At 46.2% G+C, this 24895-nt stretch overlaps 1 protein-coding gene across 1 annotated transcript in view; it reads left to right on the top strand.

Moving 5' to 3' along the window:
• LOC102385061 (pappalysin-2) overlaps positions 1-24895 on the top strand; it is a 118642-nt gene that overhangs the window by 83848 nt on the left and 9899 nt on the right. The window contains exon 19 of the mRNA XM_006033252.3: positions 3509-3580. Coding sequence (XP_006033314.1) covers positions 3509-3580 — 72 coding nt within the window. The remainder of the gene's footprint in view (positions 1-3508; positions 3581-24895) is intronic.

Genomic DNA, 24895 nt, shown 5'->3' on the forward strand with positions numbered 1-24895 from the left:
TCAAACAGCTCAAATATTTTGGATTAACTTTGTGTTTCTCCAAAAGCGGCTCCATCAGGGGTAATATTTCTTAAAATAAAAATGAAATGCACTGAAGGGGGTGGAAATAAAGCAAACAATATTATTAGGAGTCAGTGTTCCCATCCAACTGCCTTCCTTGCCTCCTGGGAACCCACAGGAGGCCCAGGGTTACCAGAACTTCATGCCTGTGGATACTACTGTGTGTCAGTTTGAATCAGACCCACTACAAATTACTGGCCTGGGAAGGGCCCAGTATGGGGGTGGAGGGAGGTCCATGGCATATGGGATCATTAATTGGGCCTTGGACAGAGGCCTCAAATCTGAGGGATCGTATCGCTTGGCCTCTGTGGGATGTTAGCTTTTGGCTTTCTGTCTGCTAGAGCCATGGCCTCTCAAGCAGGGGAGGCATTTTGCGGGGGAGAGGAGAGCAGAGGTGGGAGGAGCGGGGGAGGGTGTTATTTTAAGAAAACAGAATTCCCCTTGCCAGGAGCTGTCACTGGAACATATTGTTTTATTCCCTTCCTCAGCCTCTGTTTCTTTCTTGCTCTCTACTGGTGCACAGACATACGCGTCTTTCTTCTCTCTCAGCATGGTTTGCTCCCTCAAGCCATGCTATTTGGGTTTGCAATCACATCCATGTCTGTAGGTCTTCCTGCAAGGTAGCTGGGGGGAGGGAAAAGGGGGTCAGACTGGAGCAAAGAATGGGCCTCCCTGGTCCCATTCACCTGGAGTGAGGTGGGTGAAATAGTGGACTCAAGTGGGGTTAAGTTTCAGTTTTCTCTCCTCCACTGACTCATTATAGGGCCTGAGTGACTCACTTTATCTCCTTGCTCTAATTCCTTGACCAGTAATATGGGGAGGCTAAACTGACACCCATCTGATGTGAGTGTCAGGAGGATTGTGTAGTCAGTGTCTGTATGCGACTTTGGACTAGGGAAGTGTTCAACATGGCCGTTAGGTGAAATTAATTTAGTGGGATGTGTCTGCCTTAACCCAGCATAATGTGTCCCTGTCCCAGCTGTGGTAGCCTCTGGTCAGGAGTTCGGGCACGCTGGCTTGGAGGTGATGACTTAGCAACAAATTCACTCCTGGTGTCTGGAGAGGTTCGAACTGGGGGTGAGAATAGAGAAGAGAAAAGTCAGGAGATGAATAAGAAAAGAAGCAAAATGTCAGGGCATTCGAAGCGGGGCTGGTTAAACAAAGGCCCCCTTTGCATAGACATTTATGCTGTGATTACCATGGTAATTGTGGTATAAATAACAAGGGAGCTACACATACTACATGCCTTAAATTTAATGTGTGGCCAGGCCGACAGTGAGTTGATTGTCAGTTTGGGTTGGTGGCACTGAGATCTTGAGCTAGCCTCAGGACAGTCCCTGACAGACCAGCCATCAGCTGATTGTCAGCTCTGGCCAGGGACCTCACTCAGGTCTCAAATGACCCTTACCTGGTCCCTGCTGGGCCAACAATCGCCTGATTGTTGCCCCAGCAGGAGCTGCACTAGGGATGGTTCCAGACCCCGATGTGATCCCCTGCCCAAGCCCAAGCCCAAAATCAGCTGATTGTCAGTCGCAGCCCTGGATCTGTGGGCACCCAGCTTTCAACATGCTTTCAAGCATGAACTGGCACGTAGGATACGATTAGGGTCTGAGCTCTCATTCCAACAGTCTTGCCTCCTGCCATGCATGTACAGCATGGCAAGAGAGGCACTTGTTGGGATTGGAAATCAGATTTGATGGCACATTTAAATGAACTTTGCCAGAGGCCTGAGTGACTCATTTTGTTTCAGAGGTGGAGGGGAGGGGTTTGAGAATGACAAGGGGTCGAAAAGACAGCAGTGAGACCAGGAGTGCTGTGCAGTGGCTCTGTGAGCACTCTCACTCATGTACCTTTATGCTGCTACATTGGTAAAAACTGCATCGCATCAAGCAGGTGAAAGCCCAGCACAGAGATTTGTGCAGACTGTGGTACATCTTCACAGAAGCCAAGCAGATCACTCAGTTGTCGAAACGTCCTATTTCAGGGGCCACTGGGTTTCCCAGCTATCCAAATGTGACCATTCCCTGCCAGTGGGAGTTCTTAGCTGGCTGAATATCCAGATCCTTGGCTAATCTGATCAATGAACCCACTGAGCAGTTCAAGACTCTCCATTCGTCTTTGTATCTGAAAGAATGCATTTTTCACAGAGGAACTGCTGTCATGTCACCTTGCTCTTCCATTCTCCCTGGCAGAGTGACTGGGGAGGGAAGGGAGGTCTGCAATCGATTACATCATTTTTAAAAAAAATACATGATTTATTAAACAATAACTCCTCTGCTGTGTCATTACTCCTTGCATGTGTGGCACCTAGGATGCTTTCACAATTTAGCCATCGGTTTCTACTACTACAGGTTTCAAAGTCTGCTTTAATTTTACGTTGAGGAAATTGTGTGTGGTGTTTTTCCCCTCAAAAGAATCATGTGGAGCCCTAACAGTCAGCTTTTCAGAGTTAGCATGATTTGAGTATTCAGTTCAGAAGCTTTTCACATTTCACTGTAGTATCCATTTGGTCTTAACCACTCACTTTGTAATTCATCAGTAGCAGAGGTAACTGTATTTGTGTGTGTGTGCATGTGTGTGTGACTGAGCCTGACTCTGCACCATTGGAGTCAGTGATTTCTTTGATATGAACACCAGTGAAAACTGGATTGGGGCATTAGTACTCATTAAAAATAAGAGGCTATTAAGTAATAGGAAGAACCAAGCAATGGATGATTAAGCAAATGCAGGGCCCCTGCTTTCAATAGACTTGGGTGTCTTTGCAAAATCACAGCCTTCAGTGGTGGGTAGAGCCAGGCTAGCCACTCTGCAACAGACCCCTGTTTAGCTCTGCTGGCCCACCTCACTATCAATGTGCAGTTCTCTTACAGTTTCAGCTCTGGAGCCCTGACAAGCACTGCCATATCACTTTGTCCCATTTCTGAGGAGCCTCTCATGAACAGAGAACACAAATTCTGCAATTAGCCATGTGGTGCTTTTGTGACGTGCTGACAGCTGCTTGGGAACCTGAGGTTTCCTGCGGCGGAGTTGAAATGAGAGTGAAAAGCCAGTGTATTGAGCCAGTGCATCACTTGGCTTCATCATCCTTCTGTCATTTATAGTTCCCCTTTATTCTTTGCTAATTTTTGTCACATTGTTTTAAGGTGCCAAATCTCAGTCCCTGTTCATTTCAAACACAGGAGCACTGTGCTTGAAGGACAGGTCCCATCCAGACCTCCTCTGCTGGAAGGATTTTGGCTGGGGAACAGAGCTCGGTGGGGCACCAATTCTTGGGAGGAAAATCCTTGGGGATTATGCAACAAATGCACCAAAATCTATTGCAGAATTTAAATGAACATGGCACTGAGATTGCAGAGGTATAATGGTATAATGGTCCTAATACCCTTGTAGGGAACCCTACTTTCGTGACTCACCTGACAGTTTTCTTTTTCTTTCTTTTTCCCTCTAGAATATTGTGTGCACTGGCAGGTTGCGATGGTATCCAGACCCAACAGTCATTCACTGCATCCAGTCATGCGAGGTAAGCCCCCTTCATCAACAGACTGCAGGTTGTAGGAGCATTTCTACCTGAGTTGCCAGGATTTCAGAGGCAATTCATCAAGAAGGTAGGGCTAGATAGCTGTTTCAGAGTCTGACTATGCCAGGGTAGGGTTTTCTGGCTTAGCAGAGATGCCACAATGAACGAAGGAAAAATCTATACCAGTTGGGTAGTGTGGCGATGACAAGTTTGATTTCAGAGCACCCTACCCTGCCAAGTAGTGGATGAAGCTCAAAAGGTTCAGAGACTGTATAGTAAGTGTACCCAACATTTAAGAAAAATGGGAATCATCTGAACATTAGTCAAACTCTCCAGATGTCGCATGATTCCATGTGTGATTTCTAGCAAATTGGCCCAGACTAGCCATAGGAAGTGTGAAATGAGAAATAATCAGAGCACAGGTCCATGCCACAGAGTTCTGGGAAAGATTTTGACGTCCTCAAAGCATGAAGGTGTTTGGATCCAAAGCCCATGTTGGAATTTATTCATTTTTTAAAAGTTACACTCTGGGAGAAGTCTCCTGTCAGCTCTTTTATTGTACCATCTGTCCCCTTTTATCTCTGATATCCTCAATATCCAGTAGGACAAACTGGGCTGGAATTTAATTCTGCAGTGCACACTGAGAAGCTTGTGAATGAGCATGAAAGGGTGGAAACCAGCAAGTGATGAACTTAGACATGTAGATACAGATACTCACTCACTCTTTAAATGTCTATGAGCAGTGAGTTCCAGAGAGAAGGGGCTGAGTGACTGAATCATTAACTGACTCGTAAAGTGCAAGTAGGTACTAAAATGACAAGTAGCCCCATGAGCATGCAGCACACTATCTCACAGGAATTAGCGCAGGTTTAAGTGCAACCTTACATTATCTGGAGCACCATACAACATTATAAAATACTGTTTTTGACATTGCCTGGTGTCTCTGGCCAGGACTAGTCTGATGATTAATAAAATTACAAGATGATGCTTCGCCGTAGAATGGGTCCAAGACTGCCAAACATATTTTAACTGAATTGCTTTGCCTGCATTTGCTCTCCTTTGGGACTGGCTGTTTCAGACTATTCTAGCAAATAGTGTAAGTGATAGCAATAATCCAGGAAAATAAATTCCAAATCCAAAATATGAATATTTGTTTAACCAGAAACTCCAGAGTAATGCTTAAGAAGGCCAGGGCCAGAAACAGGCCCATGTGATCCATGTACCTAATCAAAACTCGTCAAATTCCCATTATCAGATACTCATAACAAACTGTTCCTGAATAATATCACGACTAAGATTTTTTTGCAGAAAGTATTTAGCCCTTTATTTTGAATTATGACCAGAGATGAGAAAATTATAAACATTTTGGAGACAATTGGCAAATGAAAGAGTCTGCCTTTGTCAAATACAATATTCATTTTTAGGAATGTTTGAAAAAAAATTGAAAATTGAGAACTCCAATGATTATTTTATGCTGATATTTTAAACTTTCACCAGAGGAAAATAAACAACGTTGTGAAGTTTTGCCAAAAAAAAAGTGTTTTGACCACCTTTTTGATTGCAAATTATTTTCTCAACCCTAGTTCTATTCACAATACTATTCACAGTATTTGAGTCACAGTTTAACACTCAAGGGCACTGTGTTATGAGGCAGTGAAATACAAAAAAACTAAATTAAAGTTGGTCTAATTAGTAATGATAGTTGCAGGAAGGGAATCTGCTTTGGCAGGAAATGATAGATTTCTCATGAAAAAATCCAGGTTTACTTTGCAGGGGGAAAAAGCTTCAAACCTGATAATTTTTCACATCTCAAATAAGAACTCAAATATTTTAATCAATAATCTTTATTTTATTTGTTTGTTTGTTTTTGTGAAATCCTATTTTTTCAGTGGAAAAGCTTTTTGCTGAAAAAATGTTCAAGCTCCATTAAGGGGATTGCAAGCAGGATTATTATTTATCTCTTAAATAATAGGACTGTAGTATTCCCAAAACTTTTTATCCAGGTGGACCCCTTTGTGATACGGCTGTATAAACACTCCTTGCCCTAAAGAATTTTTCATTTTAAGAGGCAAAACTAAACTGGTGGATGAGATGAGGAAGGTAGGTGGACCTTCCAGTTAGGAATAGTGGTCACAGCTCAGTGTTGGAGACTGTTGTATTCATCCTGGCTGAGGCGTATTTTAAAAAGACACTCAGGAACATAGGGACTGACACCTCTAGGGTTAGGCTGAGCTTGTAACAGTGTTTTTGCTGTCTTATGGCTGTTGCGTGGTGTGTTATAAATACCCAGCTCTTACATGGCATGTTTCATCCAGAAACTTCAAACTGTCATTATTCTCATTTTACAGGCAGGGAAGCTAAGGCACAGAGACTTGCCCAACATCATCTCACAGGCCAGTGTCAAAGCCAGAAGTAGAACCCAGGGTTCCTGAGTGCTGGGCTAGGGCCCTGCCCTCTAGCCCACGAGATCAAGTTCTGAGCTTGACGGTTCCAGTTCCCACCTGAGTGACACCTGCTAATTCCAGCTGGCAGTTTTACACAGCCATGAAGGCTTGTGTCAGGGATGAGGCATTGTAAGAGAGAAGGCTGGCATGAGGGAAGCTGGTATGATTGAGGTTTGTGAATAAATAGAAGACTTGAATCTCTTGGGATGCTAGCCTGGCACAGAGCAGCACAAGCAGGACATTCAATGAAATCGGAATCATAGAGAAGTAGGACTGGAAGGGACCTAGAGGTCATCTAGTCCAACCCCCTGCCTGAGGCAGGATCATTCCTATCCAAACCATTGTATGCTAATCCATTGTCTAACCTCTTAGCAAAACTATGCAGTCAACCCTGACACGACATAACACCTTCACCTGCTACAGGTAAAGCAGGGGCCATGGCAGCCAACATCCCATGGCTGCAAAAGTTGTTAATGTACCCCTGGGAGACCCCAGGAAGAGAACCCCCCCTCAAAGAAAGGCAAAACCCCCCACAGTCTATACCAATCTGATCAAAGATTAAATTCCTTCCTGACTCCAAAGGTGATAGGTCTGACTGAGCAGAGGGGCAAGAGTGATTCTGCTACTAGATCTCAAGAAAGTAGTGTACTGGTTAAAAATGGCTTAAATATATATCCAAGGTCACACACATTTTGCTTCATGACTGTTAAACCTCATGACTCAGTATACAGGAGAACTACTAACTGGGTCTCTAGATTTCGGACTTGAAGATCTACAAAGTCCCTTCCGACCCTACTTCTATGATTAGAGACCAGGACAAGACCTAAAGTAGAGGTGGGGTGGGACAGATTTTCCCATCTCTACTGTTGTGGGACTCTTACGCCTTCCTCTTACGTAGCTGGTGCTGACCGTTGTCAGAGGCAGGCACGTATCCCCTGCGCCATCAAGTCACTCCAGCTCTATTTATAAAACATTGTCATAAGCTCAGCTTCCAGTTGTTGGATTTCTTTTGCTTTTTCATCCCTATTTCTCACAGTGAAGTCAGGTAGCACTCCTGTGTCCTTCTCCACCTCACTTGTTTCCAACTGAGAGGCTTCTGTCTTACAGCAGAAGCTTTTGTTGTAAGTACTCCAGTGTATGCTCTTATAGTTTCTATTTTCCTGGATCTCAAGGTCAGCCAGTTCTTTGTGGGATACCTTGGTCTCCTCTGTATTGAAAATATTTTCAACTTTGTCAGCAGCAGATTTCATTAGCACAGTCTTTCTTTTTAATTCAAGGTCGCAGGATTAGCATATTATACAAGATCAGTCCCATGATTGATTTTTGAGGGATACTGCTAGTAACCTTTCTCCAGCCTTTTGCTTCCCCTTTCCAACACCCTTTATCCAGTCTTGACTTACCTTTCCATTCCTCACTAATCCCAGTCTTCTCCAACTTTATTAAGAATTTTTCATGTGGCCACATGTCAAATGCTTTACTGAGTCCAGATGGATTAGACCCACTGTTTTTTCTTTGTCTAAAAAGTCAGTTATCTTATCAGAGAAAGATATCAGGTTAGTCTGGTATGATCTACTTTTCATAAACCCATATTGCATTTTATCCCATTTTCCATTCAATTGCTTTAATGTTTCTTTTCTTCCAAATGTGTTCTGAAGTCTTGTTTGACTACTGAGGTCAAACTAATGGGCCTGTAGTTACCTGCATTGCTGTTTTCTCCTTTCTCTAATATAGTATTACTTCAGTCCAATGGTACCACCTTTAACAGAATCATAGGGTTGAAACGGACTTCAAGGGTCATCTGATCCAACCCCCCTCAAAAAATATGATTTCTGGACTTGCAGTTTCATGTGCCAGTCCTTTTAAATTTCTGGCATGGAGACTCTCAGGTCCCCTTGCCTTGAATGTACTGTGTTCCTTGAGGTTTGCTCTCATCTCAGTTGTAGTAATTCCCATTTCCACATCCTCATTTTCATGAACTACCTTGCCTAACTTTTGTTCTTATTGGCGCTTTAGTCAAAGCAGTCATTTAGCTTTTGGGCCATAGCTAGGTTATCTTGAACCTCTCCCCTATCTTCATTGCATTGTGACCCCAGCACTTTTTTACCTGCTCTTTATTTATATGGTTGAAAAACTTTGTGAAGTTTGTTTCGGTATCCTTTGCAAGATGTAACTTAGTTGGGCCCCAACCACTGGCTGTGCTGGAACCCCTTTTAGCTGCGGTTTCAGTTTCTCCCCGTAAGGGTCACTGTAGGGTGGGGTGCAGGAGTTCTAGCTGAGTGCAGACTCCAAGGTGTCCACCCCCAGATGGAGCAATTTTAGGGAGAGCTAGTTTCCAAATTTTCTGCTGGAGATTTCTAGTCTCTCTGTGATGACATTAGAATAACTCTAACCTGTCTTTATCATGTGGCCGGCGCTGGAAGAGAATGACTACTCCATGTCTCCTCCTTTCTCTTCTCATTAATCTTGCTGTTCATCTGACTCTTATCTCACTGTCTCTGCCAAGCGTCCTATCCAGAGAGTGCTGAGGCACATAGTGCAATGAGCAAGGGATGAAAAGCATCCTGAGAGCTCATCAGGAATACATGTTAGGACGGTGTGTGCTCTGCCTCTCAAGGGCCAATAGAACATTTAATCCTGTGGCATCATTAGAAAACCAGATGGCAGCAAGGGGGGAGAGAGGGAAGGGAGGAGGTACACTGGAAGGTGCAGGGAGATAAGCTCCTAGTTTGAGTCAGGAGGAGAGATCAGCCTGCTCAGCTGCAGCTTTCCCCACACCTGGCTGGGCATGTAGTGCCCAGCACACATCCCCAAGTCTGCCGCCCTTCCCTGTGCTATCTGCTGCCCAAAGTGGTGCATCCGTGGCAGGAGGAAGAGAAGCTGTACTGGGAGCAGCCCTGCTAGGAAGCTGTGCATGCTGGCCTGAGTTGGGAGTGGGCAGGGCTCAGCCCCATATGGAATGTCACTGGGGCAGCTGTGGGCTGGATGCAATCAATTGGTAGGCGCACACCTGCGGGCTGCGTCCAGTCAGTTGACAGGCTGGATCTGGCTGTGGGCCATATTTTACCCACCCCCGTGCTAGAGGTTTGTACACAGGACCAGGAGTCAGGAATTCCTGGATTCCTATTGTAGTTTTGACACCAACTCACTGTGTGGGCTTGGGTAAGTAAGGTAAGATTTCTGTGCTTTGTTAGTTCACTTGTAAATTGTAGGTAACAAAGTTACAGGCCCCATGTAAAGTTCTATTTGAATACTGTGATCCAAATTCTGTTCTCAGTTACTTGGGCATAACTTCTGTTGAAATCCATGAGGTTGCCTTCACCACTCTGTGCAGAAATCAGCTCACAGTAATGCTGGGTGAATGCTGACTGTATTCTCCTGTTGAAGGCAATGGAAGTGGTATGCACAGATCTGAGAGCAGTATTCAGCTCTTTACCCTCACTGATGGGGACCCTGGCATTCTCATACAACACAGGCTGTAACAAGGCCAGGAATCAGCCTCTTGTTACAAACGATTCTCACAGCAGGTGTTTGGGATGTTTGTAGCTGTTTCAGTGAGAACTGTGGTCATGGACAGTCACCCACTTAAACTGCTTATGGGAACTGTTCATTCACAGTACGTTCTGTGCCTCCTCATTACATGATTCAGTGACAGCCAGCTGGATGCTCCCATTCACCCTCTTTCATTACACAAGAACAAGGTGATACTCGCAATCTCCAGCCAGCCTGCAGAGTAACCGAGAAAATGTTTAAGAAACCACACACAGAGACTATAATTAACCAGTGGTTTTCACTGCTGTAGGATTATTATTGAGACAAATGCCCCCCACCAAAAGCCTTAAATATTACTGGTAATAATAAGGGACCAGATTCTTATCTGAATTACATCATTAGAGAGACAGAATGAATCCTTTGGGAAAATTAGTGTTACTCTGAATTTGCACCAGTGCATCTGCTCTGGCCCCAAGTCAGCAGGTCACCACTAGCAAGGATACAATTAAAAGGGCTATTGATTCTTAGGCCTCTGGAGGGAAGAAATCACTGCCAGCTGGAATCAGGATGATGTACCCCTCACACTCCCTCCTCCCCCAGTGACATAGAGTGGATTTGGCACCTCCCATTAAGACATCTGGTACTCCTGGAGACAGGACACCAGACTTAATGGATAGCAGGCTAACCCCATGTATCAGTGCCTATGTGTCTCATAAAGTAGCACTTAACAAAGGCATTTTGCCTACATAAAACTATTCTGGCATGTGCTGACTCACTCCCTCCATGGAGATGTCCAGTAGGAGCTCTGTGTTGCAGCACTGAAGCCGACCCTCTTGTTGCGTTCTTTCTAGGAAAAGGAGGGAACTGGATCTCTTGCTTGGCTTACTCTTATAGGAGCTTCAAGTCTCAAGTCTTGGGTCTCCCTATGGTTTGGATGCTGCATGTCAAGAGCTCCTTAACACTCCATACTGCTTCCTGGGTCTTTGGTCTCTTTGGAAAGAAGCTGTTGTGTCACGAAATAGCTGTGATAAGTAGTTGGGTGGTCAAATGATCACCAGCCTGACACAGGAAGATGTGGTGTCACCCGTGGCCCATGTTCCAGTTCAGGTAGTTACAATGTAGCTACCGATCTACCACTGACATCAGGGTTTTACTCCCAGGAAGCTTGAATAGCTACTTGGCAAAGGGTTCTGTAAGGCTCTTTTTATCATGTATGGATCTATGATCCTTAGCAGCCTTGCATGAGCGTGAGCAAACAAGAGGTGTGTATACATGTGCCTACATGTATGGAGTGTCTCTGAGGTTAAGAGTGGATACTAGCACTGTTTCAGTCCCTAATTCAATCCATCTGGGCCAACATTCCTCAAATTCTCTATAATCCTGGCCCTGTTTTTATCATTGTCTCTCTCCTGCTTGACTTATACATATTCCAGACACAAACTTTAGGTAGCCAGCCCGTGAGTCACGCTTGCCCTAGAGTAACACGTGGAGACTTGGCTGCTTGCAGCAGCTCTGCAGGGGGATGTGCCTGAATGAAACTCTTTGTGCGCCCCCAGGCTGTGGGATCATCACAGCTGGAGAAGATACCATTATGGAGGCTTTGAGCAGACCATTAATATAAACTGGTAGGAAGCTCTAAGGCCTTCCAGCAGGAGGAGTGGACTCCAGCCACTCTCAAGCTCATGGTAGTTGTAATGGGGTTTATTAAGTAATAACAATAATTAAATTTGTATGAATGGTACATGTAGATGTAATTTATCTGGTATTAATACATCATTAATAGATATTCTAGCAAATGCTTAATCATTGCGGCAGTTTGGTCCAGAGATGGTAAGGACATTAGGTTGCTAATAACCTTTGTTCCCTCCCACTGATGCACCTATAACCATCACTAAAACAAAAGCTGATAGCATCTGTTAATCACTTATTATCCCTTACCTATCTACAAAAGTGCAGTAATTGCAAAATGTCATATTAATACAGTAGCATGTGGAGATACTAGCCAAGTTCAGGGCCTTGTTATGCTTGGCATTGTTTCCAGTAAGGACAGTCCTTGCACCAAAATCTTACAATCCACATCTTAGAAAAGCACTTAAGCAAGAGTTTAACTGTCAGCACATGTTCCAGTCCAGTTAAAGTCAGTGAGGCTGAAGCACATACTGAAAGTTAAGCTTTGCCGAATCAAGGTTTGCATGGAAAAGATGAGTATGGAGGCCTCTGCCATGGAACCTTCTCTCATGAAACAGCATTATCCATGGTTGCCTTCACTTTAGCTTCCTTTCTTTAGACAGGATTGTGTAGAGGGGTGCCAGTGTATTGACTTCAATTGTATGTTGAGCTTTCAGTTTACATCTGTCTCACTGTAGATATGAGCTTAGCACAGGTGGTGTGGGGACCATGGCTGACTATTACATAGCAGCAAACAGATGTGATGTTACATGAACTGTGAGGGCAGAAGAGAAAATGCCAGTGGTGACAAATCTTGATCATAGCACAGCTGTATGTAACACAAGGAGTTCTTGCTGCCCTGTGTTGCAATGAGTGTCTGTGCTGTGCTGGGTGGCTCAGACTCATTCCCAGATCAGTGCAATTCACACCATGAGAAACTTTCAGTATATCTCATGGGAAGACCAGCTGAGGCAATAACATTAGAATGAGTAGTGAAGAATGTATCGTGTCCTTTAATAGGACACAATTGGATTCTGCCTGCAGAGGTTATGAACACTGAGGGAAACTTTTGCTTCCCCATTGTGAAACATATGAGTTGGTGCAGGACAGTGAAGAGCACATACATCCACTTGTGCTTGTCAGTACTGCCTTCAAGAACTCTACAGCTATCTGGAACTTCACTGTGACCCCTCCTCAAAAAGCTATGCCTTGATGCTTACAAGCTCACCTGCTACCATATTGGGTCTGTTCTCTCCTCTACCTGCAAGGTCAGGAGTGCTTGTAGCATCCCAGCCCCTTGATATCTGTCCTCCATATGTGGTTACAAATGCGATGGTGACCACTCTAAAACCTATGGCTTGTGTTCTGCTGAAGCAAATGAGAGCAAAACTCTGCGATGTGCTCCCTTGGGATGCTTGCTGGAACCAAGTGGTGGTCTCTCAGGGTTGTTCTGGTGATCAAACATTTCAAGAGATGTGTCACCACTGGGACAAAAACAAAAGCCAGTGGCATGAACTGCATTTCCTTTTGTTTTCTACCTGAAGCTGGTTGGATGAAGAGTGGAAGTCTGCTGCAGGCAGATATGTATGGTTCACATCTCAGACATTGGTGACAGAGAATGCTGCTAATAATAAGGTCCTGGGGGGCCCATGTGCATGGCGGAGGATGCAGGAGCTGGATCTTCCACTGGAAATATGGATTTGAATGTAGTTATAGCCAGAAAATCACCATATAAATACAAGAAGGGGTCAAATGTTTGATATGTAGCATGTCCTCAACTCCTGGAGAAATCAACAGGGGTAGAAAGTGCTCAGCACCTTGCAGGGGTGGGAACTCCCTATCTTCACATGACATGTCCTTCACTTGTGGACTGAAACAACTATAGGAGAGTGAGCTGGGTTCTGTTCTGTCATATGTAGCAGCGCATCAACCTCCAGCTCTGCCAGGTTACCATTCCTGGCAATGCTATATGACATTCATAGACATTAGACATTAGATTCATAGACATTAGGGACTGGAAGGGACCTCGCAAGATCAAGTCCAGCCCCCAAAGAAAGCGCATCGGCTGGTTTCTGTGTCTGTGGGATTAGCAGCTTGGTAGTGCTTCATTCAACCTATAAATAGAGACAGAGTGGCCTGAAGGAGCCAGGACCCTGGTTGGAGAGTGTAACTGATTAGCACCCTGTTCCACAAAACTTGTTGGACCATTAGCATGTACTGAGAAAAAATGTGAGTGAGCATGTCATCTTCTGCTGGGCTGAGCTGATACAGCCACCTCTCCAGAAAAGGGTTCAGCAATCTGTTAGAATAGCAGGCCACCTCTTGTGACACAGTTGCTGCTGCAAGCTGCCACTCTCCTCCACAATACCCCTCCACACTGCCCAACCTGCCTACTGCCACCTCTGCTGCACACTGCCAACTCCCATCCTCAATGGTAGTGGAGAGCAGAGGTGTCCCTGATAGTGTTTGTGCCCTGGACCAGCAGGGAATAGCCTCTGCTGCAGAGGGAGGCGGCAGCAGATATGGGATTAATGTGGCAGCTGTTGCTGATTTATATACTCAGGGACAAAGTAAAACCCTTAAGTCAGTGACAGCTAAGGTGCCAGAGCCTCAAGCCCCTCTGTCTTCATTCTGCTGCCTCCCTGCCCCTGCTTCCAGGCTGGCTCATGCACCAGTCACCCATCCTTAGTTATGCTGCTGGTGGGGAGGGTCAAATTCAGCATGACAGGAAGCAAAGCCTGCTGTGGGGTGTTAGGAAGGGGGGGCAAGAATGCTATGGGGCAAAGTAGAGGATTGCAACTCCCCTGTGCCTTCACAGGCTAGATGCAATTACTTTACAGGCTGAATCCAGCCTGCAGGGTATGGGTTGCCCATTCCCATACTAGACCGGTGGTTTTCAACCTTTTTTCATTTGCAAACCCCTTTGGAAATTTCAAATGGAGGTGCAGACCCCTTTAAATTGTAAGTGTGGATATTCACATAATTTTGTTTGATTATAGTCATCTTTTGCAGACCCCTTAGACACAGTCTGTGGACCCCCAGGAGTCAATGGACCGCTGCTCTAGATCACCTAACAGAGCCCTTGGGAGGCAAACTGGGACACGTTATCACATCCTTCTCTCTCCAGCACTGCAGATGGAACAGTGTTGAATGTAGTTAGCTGCTTACTATATGCTCTGACACCTGTGTAGGTAACAAGACTTATCAAAGCCACCCTGCAACAATTTTCCTAGCATTAGGGTGTGTCAACTGTCCTGTCCTGTCCTGACCCGCGCTGCTGGCCAAATGTGCTTGTGTTGGTGCACAGGGGAATGCTTTTCCATTCTCTCCCCTGAGCAGCTGAGGCACTATCAGAGGGCTCTTTGGCAACTCCCAGATTCTGAAGGCATAAGGAAGAGGGGGTTAGTGTCTGAGAACAAAAATGTACTTCTATCCCAGCCTCTTCCTCACCCATTTCTGTAACTCAGTCACCATCTGATATGGACATTGCCAAGCTCCTTTTGTGTCATCTTCTGTTTCACTTTCTATCCACTGCTGCTCACAGATCTGCATCTTAAGCACTACGAATATGCCCAGTCCTAAGAATCTGAAATGCCAAAGCTAAGCTAAATTTATTTCTTATAATGTAAAAGGTAAGATTTTAGACCTTTTCCCTCACATGAATAGCCTATCATCCGAAGCCAGTGCACATCAGTAGAGACCAATCAGCTGAGTTGAACAAATGCCACTGTGATATCTCCTAGGCTAGGGACAGACATTACACATAAACCAGTTTAAGTGATCAGAAACTGGTTTAAACCTGTAACAGAACAGATGTTCATTGCACATTTTCAGTTTGAAAATGGCTGAAACCAGTTTGAGATACACCTGGTTCAATGTAGTATCAAACTTAACTGATTTGGCTCAAACTAGTTTATGCACTGTATGTCCCAGACCCCTTGCTGGTTCAAGCTGAATCAGAGTCCCCCATTATCCCGGCATGCTCTCTGGGCTGGGCGGGGCTCTCTGCTTCACGGTATGGCTGGCCCCTCCTCTCTGCTCCCTGGCCAGAGCTCTGGCAGAGACTTGCAGTCACAGCAGGGTCTGCTGGCTTCCCTCTGCCCCTTTCCCTCTGCCCCCTCACCGCTCACTGCTTAGGCAGGGATCCCTTCCTCCTCTCTGCCACAACATGGACCATAGCCAGCATGTGGTATGCTAGCTAATGCTGTGTAAGGCTCCAGCAGACTGCAGACATAGCAGGCTCTGTCTCGCTTCCCCCTGCCCTCTCCTCCCCACCATCAGTGCTCAAGCAGGAAATCCCCCCTCCCTCTCATCTACCACAGCATGGACCCCAGCCACACAGACCCTAGGCATGTAGTATACTGTCTAAAGCCGAGGGGTGTCTGTGTGTGTGTCTTTCTCTCCAATTTCACTAGGGCAGGCAAACAGAACAGTGACTGCTTAGGGCTGTTTGGAGCTAATCAAGAGGTCAGCCAGTAAGCTGTTTAAGAAGTTTGAAGTAATGGAGAGAGGCCATTGCTTAGCTAATCAGGTGATAAAGACTGTTATCACTATCAGCCCCCAGCTGGCTGGCTTGCCTGTCAGTTTGCTGCAGACAGTATGATGAAGCAGGGAGGCAGATTGAAAAGCTCCATATCATTAACAGATGCATGCACTGCACTTCTCTCCCCCCTGCCCTCCCCCATTGCCTCAGAGTGCTAGCCCAGGGCGGGGGGCTGGCAACACTCCTGCCCCTTGTGCAGCCAGCAGGAAAAAGCCCAGGACCCTGCAGGCAGACCTCCCTAATGAGAGAGTCCTGCCCCGGCCTGGCCTTGCCCCACTCAGCCCAGCTCCCTGCAGAAGAGAAGGGAGGGCTGCTCTAGCACCCCCTGGCTTCTAGCCTGAGCCACTTCAGGCATGTGCCTGAATTTCCTCAGTCCAGAGTGAATGTCTGTCCAGTTTCAAAGCACTTCAGCCTAGTCAGGTTAGACTAACCTGCAGAAGAGTGAATCAATTCAGCCTTAGGCTTTCTGAATGTCTGTCCCTAGCCCTAAAGGCCCTAAAGACCAGAAGTGTATTTCCCTATGTTGTGAAAGGGGCAGGGGTACCACTGGCTTCCTCTGCTCTGAGCAGCCAGTGTGGGCTCTAATTACAAGGAGGGGCCGTTCAAGAGTATGGATAGCAGTAGATGAAGCATAGGTCTGAAAGCAAGAAATCACTAGCTTCCTCCCTGGGCCTCTGGCCGTACCAGTTTGCCTGCCTTCTCAGTTTGCCCACACCTTTCTGTGACAGTCATTTTTTCCCCATGAAAGTCGATAATTCCTGTCCTCTATTTCAAGCTCTTGCATTTACCACTTCTTTCCCTCCCTTGCTTCAGTCAGGTATTTTTTTCATTTACTTAAAAAGTGATTTAGGGGATCACTATTTCTGGTTGCCCAGCTGGAAATACCAAGGTACCAATCTCTGAATAGCTGCAGCCCCCACAGATTTCAGATTGAAAAGTAGTTTGGAAAATCAAACTCATGGCACATTCAAGCTGGCACCTGGAAACTGAGGAGTCCAAAATGATAGGCAAGGCTAGAAAATGTTGACCTAAATGTTTCAAATGGGCACAGCAAAGCCAGCCTAGCCACCCCAAGAGGAATTATGAGGATCAAACCTGTTAGTAACTAGTGCCTAAGAGTCATGACCTTCTACTTCATCCTGTTTGGCAAACTGTGCCTTGAAAACATTTCTGGAGCTGACAGCCTAGGGGATCAGCTCACAGCTTGTTGGCCGCATGCCTGCAGGGGTGAGAGCTGGTGAAACGCACTCCTAACTACAGGCACCTGCCTCGTGGGGGTGCTGGTGCTGGTCCCTCACAGCACAGTTGTGCTGAAGCCAGGGTAGATGTTTATTGCAAGGAGTATTCTCTAGAGTAAGGGAAAACCAGGAGTAGTTTGTGAGTCCAGGAGCAGCATTAACACCTCACTGTTCCTTGTATTGTACTTGTGCAGGATAGGGCCCTTCTTAGATGAGACAGACAAGAAGTAGGAAAGGAAACAGAAACTAAGTAATTCATCCAAGGTCATATAGCAGGCCAGTGGCAAATCTAGGAACAGATCCTAGCTCTCCAGACTCTGGCCCAGAGGCTGGAATGCCATGGGCTGAGACAGTTAAAAGAAAGTACCGCTCAGTTTACACCAGAGGTGTGGAAAACAGTCAATGGTGGCAAGTGGGTAAATCAGACATTCCCATTTACCCTTTCTTATAGTACAAAAACCAGAAAGTGGAGTCACAGAAAGGTAAATTTATTTGCCTGAATTCCTGCAGCAAGCCTGTGACAGAGCTGGGAGCTGAGCCTGCCATCCCTGGCTCCCAGCCTGTTCTTTGACCATGCAGACTACATCTGCTACGGGTCTGCATCCTGCACATCCTGATGTTGAGATACAACACTGGATGATTTCTACACAGGCATTCAGAATCCTTAGTCCCAAGTGTCACCTGCCGGTTCTCACCTGGTCGTGATCATCTCTGTCACCTTGCCTTGCTCCCTCTGTCTGTCTCTTGGTTGCCTGTTTCTCTCACTATCTTGCTCTGTCTCCCTGTTGGCTGTTCACTTCCTCTCATCTAGCAGATAGATGGAAGGAGCCAATGGACACTTAAAATGCGTGGCTGAAGTAAAATCAATTAGTCTTTTCTGATAACAAATAACACCCTGCAACTTTCCCCAACCCAAGCCAACTGCTAATCCAAAATGAATATCTTCAGCTTCTCCAGCCTTGTACACTGTTTTTCTTTCTTTTAAAGATCTGTAACAAGAACTTGGCAGAAACCAAATACAAGTGGGTCAAGAGGCCCTTGTGGTTTCAAGGGCTTGTTTTCCATAACCCATTCTATCCTGTAACATACTCAGCGCAAAGGACTTGGCAAGAGATTGAACCCATGGCAAGAGGAAGGCTGCTGAGGGCAGCATTTCAAGCTGGTGCTGCTGGAGTACAAAGCTCTGGTGTTTCCTTACACACACACACGCACGCACACAACACCAGCACACAAGCAGTGAGCCCTGGAGACTTGTCTTTGAGAGCAATGACTGTTGCCAGGAACACCAGCCACCCTGTGCTTGGCATCTTCTTGTGAAGCTCCTCTTGCTAATCTTTTCCTATTCTGGTTTCTTCTCTCCTTTGCGCAGGGGCCAGGCTAGGGCAGAAGGAGTTGGGATGGTTTTGTTGCAAAACCTTGGGCAGTCCAGGGATGCTTCCCTTTGTCCTATTCTAGCAATATACTAAGTGAGGGACATACAAGATTCTTGGAGCACTGTGAAGGGAAGCACAACTCTGCTTAACAACAGAATTTAGGGACAGATGTTAATGAGAACCCTAATTCTGTATACTCAACATCCCCAGAGATGCCACTGATATCAGTGGGAGCACAAGGAGTATGGAGCTTCAGGCCCTGCATTTGCCTTCTACTGACCGAATACTGTGCTGATTCTTATCCAAAACTATGTCACAAGCACAGGCCTTCCCAGAGGAGACATCCAACCTTTTGCCTCCTGCTGGAAATTGGGGCCACCTAGTAAGGCTCCCAGCCTAACCATGATTCAAAACCCATGTGGATTTGGTTATATTTCATCATCAGGGTGAAATGCTGCTGTCATGGCTATGTTATAGAGGGGCACTAGCAGGCTCCTACTTCATACCCCACCAAATTGCTACAGCATGTCCCCACCAACATCTTGAAGTTATGCACTCATTCATCCTGCTCTTGAGCAGTATCACGTCATGACCATGACAGAGACTACTTTCTCTCCCCCATAGCACCGCATGGTAGGGCTACAGCACTAAAGAGAAGGAAGCCAGAGAGAATACAGTTATTATATCTGCATCTCTGTGGAGACATTCCAAAACAATGCATCCTCATTTGGGAGCCCAGTGTGTAAAACCTGCTGACCTTTGCAGTGGAAGCACACTGGAGTCAAAGCCTGGGTTCAGACAAAACATGCTTCTCCCAAATTCTGGCCAAGATTCGATTAAAATCAGGATACAGATATTTGCAGCTGGGACCCATCACTGTTGTGTGGTCCCATTTTCCAAGTATCCCCTTCACTCTGCTGACACACCCAAGTGGAGGTGCAAACTTTTCCACCTTCCTTTTCTACCCAGGGTATCACCCAACAGGCTGTTCTTATGCACGGAGTTCACAAAGCCAGCCCAGACCTCACATCAGGTATGCCAGCAATGTCCATGATTTTGGCACCACCCCACTACTGCTTCTAATGTACAGGGTTCCTCTCTTTCTCCCATGATGCTATTTGTAAGGACTGGTTTCAAGAGGTGGATGCTCTGTCTCCCTATTAGCTGTGTCAAAGGGGCAGGATTAAGAGCAATGTCAGTGGCAGTCTTGCTGCGGATTGCTCTATAGTTATATATCTAGGGCCAGCAGCTTTTTTTGTACTGACCGGGAAATGACTTTTTGATTTGGCCCATGGAGATGAAGATCAGGTACTCCTATGTCAGAGAAAATGGGGATGGGTTTATAGTGTGGAGGGGCAGAGAGAGTTTATTTCCTGCTGTTTTCTTCACATTCCATGAAAGAGTTTTCTGAGCTGGCTGGGAATCGAACCCCCCATCTCTCTATGAAAATACTGTGGGGCCATGCACAAAAGATTCCCATTACCCTGGCTCACTTCAGCACTTCACATGGGAAGCCAAGCAGGGATTATCCTACCATTGCCTGACATGGCTAGAAGTTGCAGGGCCTCACCTGAAGCTCACTGCAGTAAATGCTGGTCTTTCTGTTGATGTTAGTAGGATTGAATCCTACTGTACAGGAAGGTAGAGCCAGAAGACATAGCAGTACTAGCAGAAGGATGTGGACACACAGGGGAAGATTCTTCAGAACCCCCCCTCCATGCCCGACACATTTTCCTCTTGTGGAAACATGGGCCCATGGGTCTTTTGCCAGTTTTATGTATTTTGCTCACTTCTTGCATTCACCCTGGCCACCTAATATAGTCTATTCACAGTCCCTTCAGGTGGCAAGTGCTAGGTCCCAAGAAGCCCTCAGGGTCATTGGGCCAGAGGAGTGTTGTGCTTCATGTTAGGGGTTTTGGGCTATGTCCAGCACCGTTGCCCTCTGGGTCCTCTCTGTTTCTCAGAGCTGGTTTTATCTCTGCGTGCCTGACTAGTGCCTCAGGAGGGAGAGCAAGGGTGAGAGAGAACGGGGGGGAGGGAATTGGGGGAAAAAAATAATAAAATAAAAGGCCCTCAGCAACAGAGGGGTGGCCAAGAAAAATATTTAATCCAAACAATGAACATTGTCGTTTCCTCCCACAGTCTGCATTCCCAGTCAGCTTCCATGGGCAGGCAGGAGGAGCCAAGAAATGCCGGGCTCATTGCCTTGCCAGTTCAGATGTGTGTGTTTGTGCGTGTGGGGCACGCGCGTCCCGGGGACGCCGTGGTGTAGCATTACTGTAACTGGCTCCTGCCTCACCACTGCCTTCCCGTGTGCTGCCTGAAAGGAGGCCAAGCTTTTCGACAGGGATTAGTGGTTTAGGGGAAAGGGAGGGAGGCCTTAATTTTTCAGGCCCTCAACCAGAGAAAGAGAGACCCCTTGGGAAGAGGACTCAGCAGGACTGGACACAGGCACGGGCGAATTAGGCAGCTGCCCAGGGCCCAGACAGAAAGGGGGCCTGATAATGGATTTTTTTATTATTATTATTATCATTATCTCTGGCAAAGGTGGGGGCTGATACTAAAAGTTTGCCCGAGGCCACCAGGAGCCACCTGGTACTCAGGGATCTTGGGCCCCCAAGAACTGAAGAGCCCAGGATAACTGGGCACTTTGGAAGATCTTGGCTAAAAAGTCCAAGGGAGTAAGGGATGTGCATTGTAATGCAGGAGGCGGAGGGATGGGACCAACTGGCATATTTTTGACATTGAATAAGGAGCACCTGGCATCTGCTGCCTTCATTCACTGCCTCACCTCCAGGTCTGGTTCATATTGCAAGGCACTTTGATAATTGGCAGCAGTTCCTTGGGAGAGACTGCTTTCCCTTGCAAGTCTAATTCACCTGCTACGGCAGTATGTAGTACCTGGGCTACTTCTGACCAGGGTCATCAGGTCCTAGGATTCAGGGCAGGTTTCTTACCATCTGCTCTGTGGCAGCACAGGATATGCAGATGGTAGTGATGACTGAAGGATGCTCTTGCTTGGTCATCCTTGGCCTGGTCCAGTATCCCTCCTCCTGCTGAGAAGATGCAGTGTTTTAGCTGGCTAATCCAGTATCTCAAATCTAGCCATTGCAAGTTTCTTGATTCTGATGCACTGGTCTCCACTGCTGCTATTTTGGGCCTTGGTGTCATTAGTTGTAGTGTGAAGCTTGCAGCAGTATAAGGTGGGGGTGTGTGTGTATGTGTGTGCACATGCTGTAGTGGGACGAAGGGGTGTTTTGACAGTTGTTTTAACTAGAATCTCAACATCAGGTTTTCTGTGCTTGGCTATGCTTGCTCATCTCTCCTTCTGTTCCCAAATGGCACATCTAAAGCACAAATACCTATTCTGATCTGCAGTTAAAGCCACATTATTCGCAATAGTCACAGGTTCCAAATGAATTTTAACAAAGTTTTGTTGCATTCAAGTATTGTTAAGAGATCCTATATCCTGCCTTTTGTTAGACTTGTAAATGGAGAGTCATTACACCAAAGCAGAAATGTGGACTCACTCGAGCTGGAGCAGAATAGAAATCACATGCAGCTCCCATCTCTGTTCGGCAGCCCAGAAGCAGATTGTCAGCTGGAGTTAGAAAGGAATGCTTCCCTCCTGCTGGTGTACAATTACATAATTGGCCAGGTGCACTATGTATTTTCTTCCATCTTCCTCTGAAGCATCTGGTATGTGCCATTGCCAAAGGCAAAATATTGGAACTTGGTGGATTTCAGGTTTGTTCCACTACGGCAAAACTTACATTCCTCAGAAAACATATTCACCCACGTGTCTGTGACAGCTTCAAAGACGGTGCTATTTATGACCATTACAATTTATTTTTCATATTCAAGTGTGTTCGCAGGATCCAATCTGTTTATCTCCCTACTCCCCCATGTTTCTTGTAATAGGTAAGGATTTACCTGGGCCCCGAATCAACTGGTGGAATCCTACTGGTGATGGTGGTGGAAAGACCCCCATTGACTTAGTGGGAAATAGTCTGGGTCCAGGATGAGTATGCAGTTTATGCATCTCTAAAATGTGTAGGAGGCTTGGCTCACTTGGAAAGGGAACCAGCTCAGAGCAAGGCAGCCAATGTGCTGTGCCGTGATTTGAGGAATCTGCAGAAATAGTGGAAAATGTGTATTGCACAAAACCTTGTTCCATCCCTAACTTCTCCCACGAGCATGGGATGAAACCACGCAACAAAACACTCTGAAATGCTTCTGCCCAGTGAATTGTACAATCTAAATAGGCAACATGCACACAGAGGAACAGAGTGGGAAGTGGCATGAGATTTTTAACAATCCTTTCTTGGCTTCCTTTTTTACATGATTGTTTTTTGAATTTTTCTATTCCTGGCTGGTCTTGTTCTGTAGCTTTTCACCTGCTTAGATGTTCAAACTTAATCAGCGTCATCATTATTATTATAGCCCCTAAGAGCTGCAATGATTGGGAGGCCTATTGTACCTGTTGCTGCTTATAGCCATCAGAACTGACAGTCCCTGCCCCATTGAATTTATTATCTAAATATACAAGATGGGCAAAGAGCAGGAGGGACAAGATTAACTGCCACAGCTGAGCTGATTGGCTGTTCTCCATCACCACAAATCAACTGACCCACCTTAAGCTTTGCATCAGTGTTGCAGCACAGAACAGCTAAAGTAAACATCTCATTCATTTGTCATTGCACTAGCTCAGTATCATGGGTTTCCATTTCTCCTTCCACCACTTAAATCCAGGCAAGTTGTTTTCATCAAGATTTTTAAATATCATCAAATATTTCAGTGCATAGTGTTTGGGTTTATTACCTCCCTTTTTAAAACATTGCATTTGCTTGCCATGAATCCTAAATTAGAGTCAAGTGCAAGTCAAAGCTTAGACTCTTGCTCAAAGCTAGACTGAAAGAGATGACGCATGCCTCTCCTTCTCCTCCCCCCTCCCCCCCCTGCCCTCCACTGGCAGGGATTTACATAATTCTGTTATCTACAGCTCTAAATCGCTGTACTCTTGAACCTGATTCTCCATTGCCTTACACCTGGTGCAACCATTTACTCTTGTGTAAAGTGAGTTTTTGGCCAGCTGCAACCAAGTTAAGGCCCATGATTGTATTTCATAGGTGAAGAAGCTGATCCACTGAGGCTCTAAACTGCTCTGTTCCCCTTTTTATTTAAGATGATTGAAACCAGATACAGGAGGAAAAGCAACCAGCTTCAGTTTATCCTCATATAAAAGTTAACAGGAGTCCCACCAGCTTACTCCAGAACTCACTTTGGCTGAGGTTGTATAGTGACAAATCTCTCCTATCCCTGTCTACAGGACAAACTAACTGCGCATTTACTGCTTAATGTGTCACTGTAACACCTGCATGTAGACACTGTGACAGGATGTCCCCCACATTGTGCAAGAACAGGGCAGATATAAGGAAAAACTTTTTTACAAGTAGCATGATGAGGGCTTGCAACAGGCTCCCCCCAGAGGTGGTGCAGTCATCCACTCTGGCAATCTTCAAAAAGCATCTTGACACCCATCTTGTTGGGGTCATGTGACCCCAGCAGTCTTTCCTGCCCAAGTGCAGGGGGGATGGCAACAATGATCTGTAGGGTCCCTTCCAGCCCCTAACAACTATAAAACCATAGGCGATGCATAGGAGGGTATGGCGGGGGGCGGGGCATGTGCCCCCCATGAGATTGGCTGCTGCCAAAGACGTTGCCAGCTTCTGCGGGCGCTCACCGCCCCCCTTGCTGCCGACATGGATGCCAGTGGCAGCGAGCAGTCCCTGCTCACTGCTCCCCTGCCTCCCCCCCTCCAAAACTGCTGGGGGTGGCTGCAGGTGGTCCCCACTCACCGCCATGGTGCCTCCCCAGTTGTGGGAGGCACCAGTCTTTCATGTATGAAACTATGATGAGGAAACAACTGTCCAATAACTAAGAGACTTGGGAGACCTGCTGGGATTCCTTGCTTTGCCACAGACTTCCTTAGGCAGGTCACTTTGCCTCTTTATACCTCAATCCTCCATCCGTAAAATGGGAATGAATCCTCCCCACCCCTTTGGAAATGCTAAGTACAGCTAAGATGCTGGGGTGCTCAGATACTTGGAAAGGATGTGGGGGTGACCATTCAGCCACCTCAATTGGAAGACACAAATCTTGTTACACACTGCACCCTGACTTCTAGTGCCATGATACTGGAGGCCCCAAGGTCACTCATGGGTTTTAGAAGTTCAGTGACCCCTACAGATTCATAGATTCATAGATGCTAGGGTCGGAAGGGACCTCAATAGATCATCGGGTCTGACCCCCTGCATAGGCAGAAAAGAATGCTGGGTTTAGATGACCCCAGGGTTTAGATGCCTATCTAACCTCCTCTTGAAGACCCCCCAGGGTAGGGGAGAGCACCACCTCCCTTGGGAGCCCATTCCAGACCTTGGCCACTCTAACTGTGAAGAAGTTCTTCCTAATGTCTAGTCTAAATCTGCTCTCTGCTAGCTTGTGGCCATTATTTCTTGTAACCCCCGGGGGCGCCTTGGTGAATAAAACCTCACCAATTCCCT

The sequence above is a fragment of the Alligator sinensis genome, unplaced genomic scaffold (assembly GCF_000455745.1).
Source record: "Alligator sinensis unplaced genomic scaffold, ASM45574v1 scaffold899_1, whole genome shotgun sequence".
Classification (NCBI taxonomy): Eukaryota; Metazoa; Chordata; order Crocodylia; family Alligatoridae; genus Alligator; species Alligator sinensis.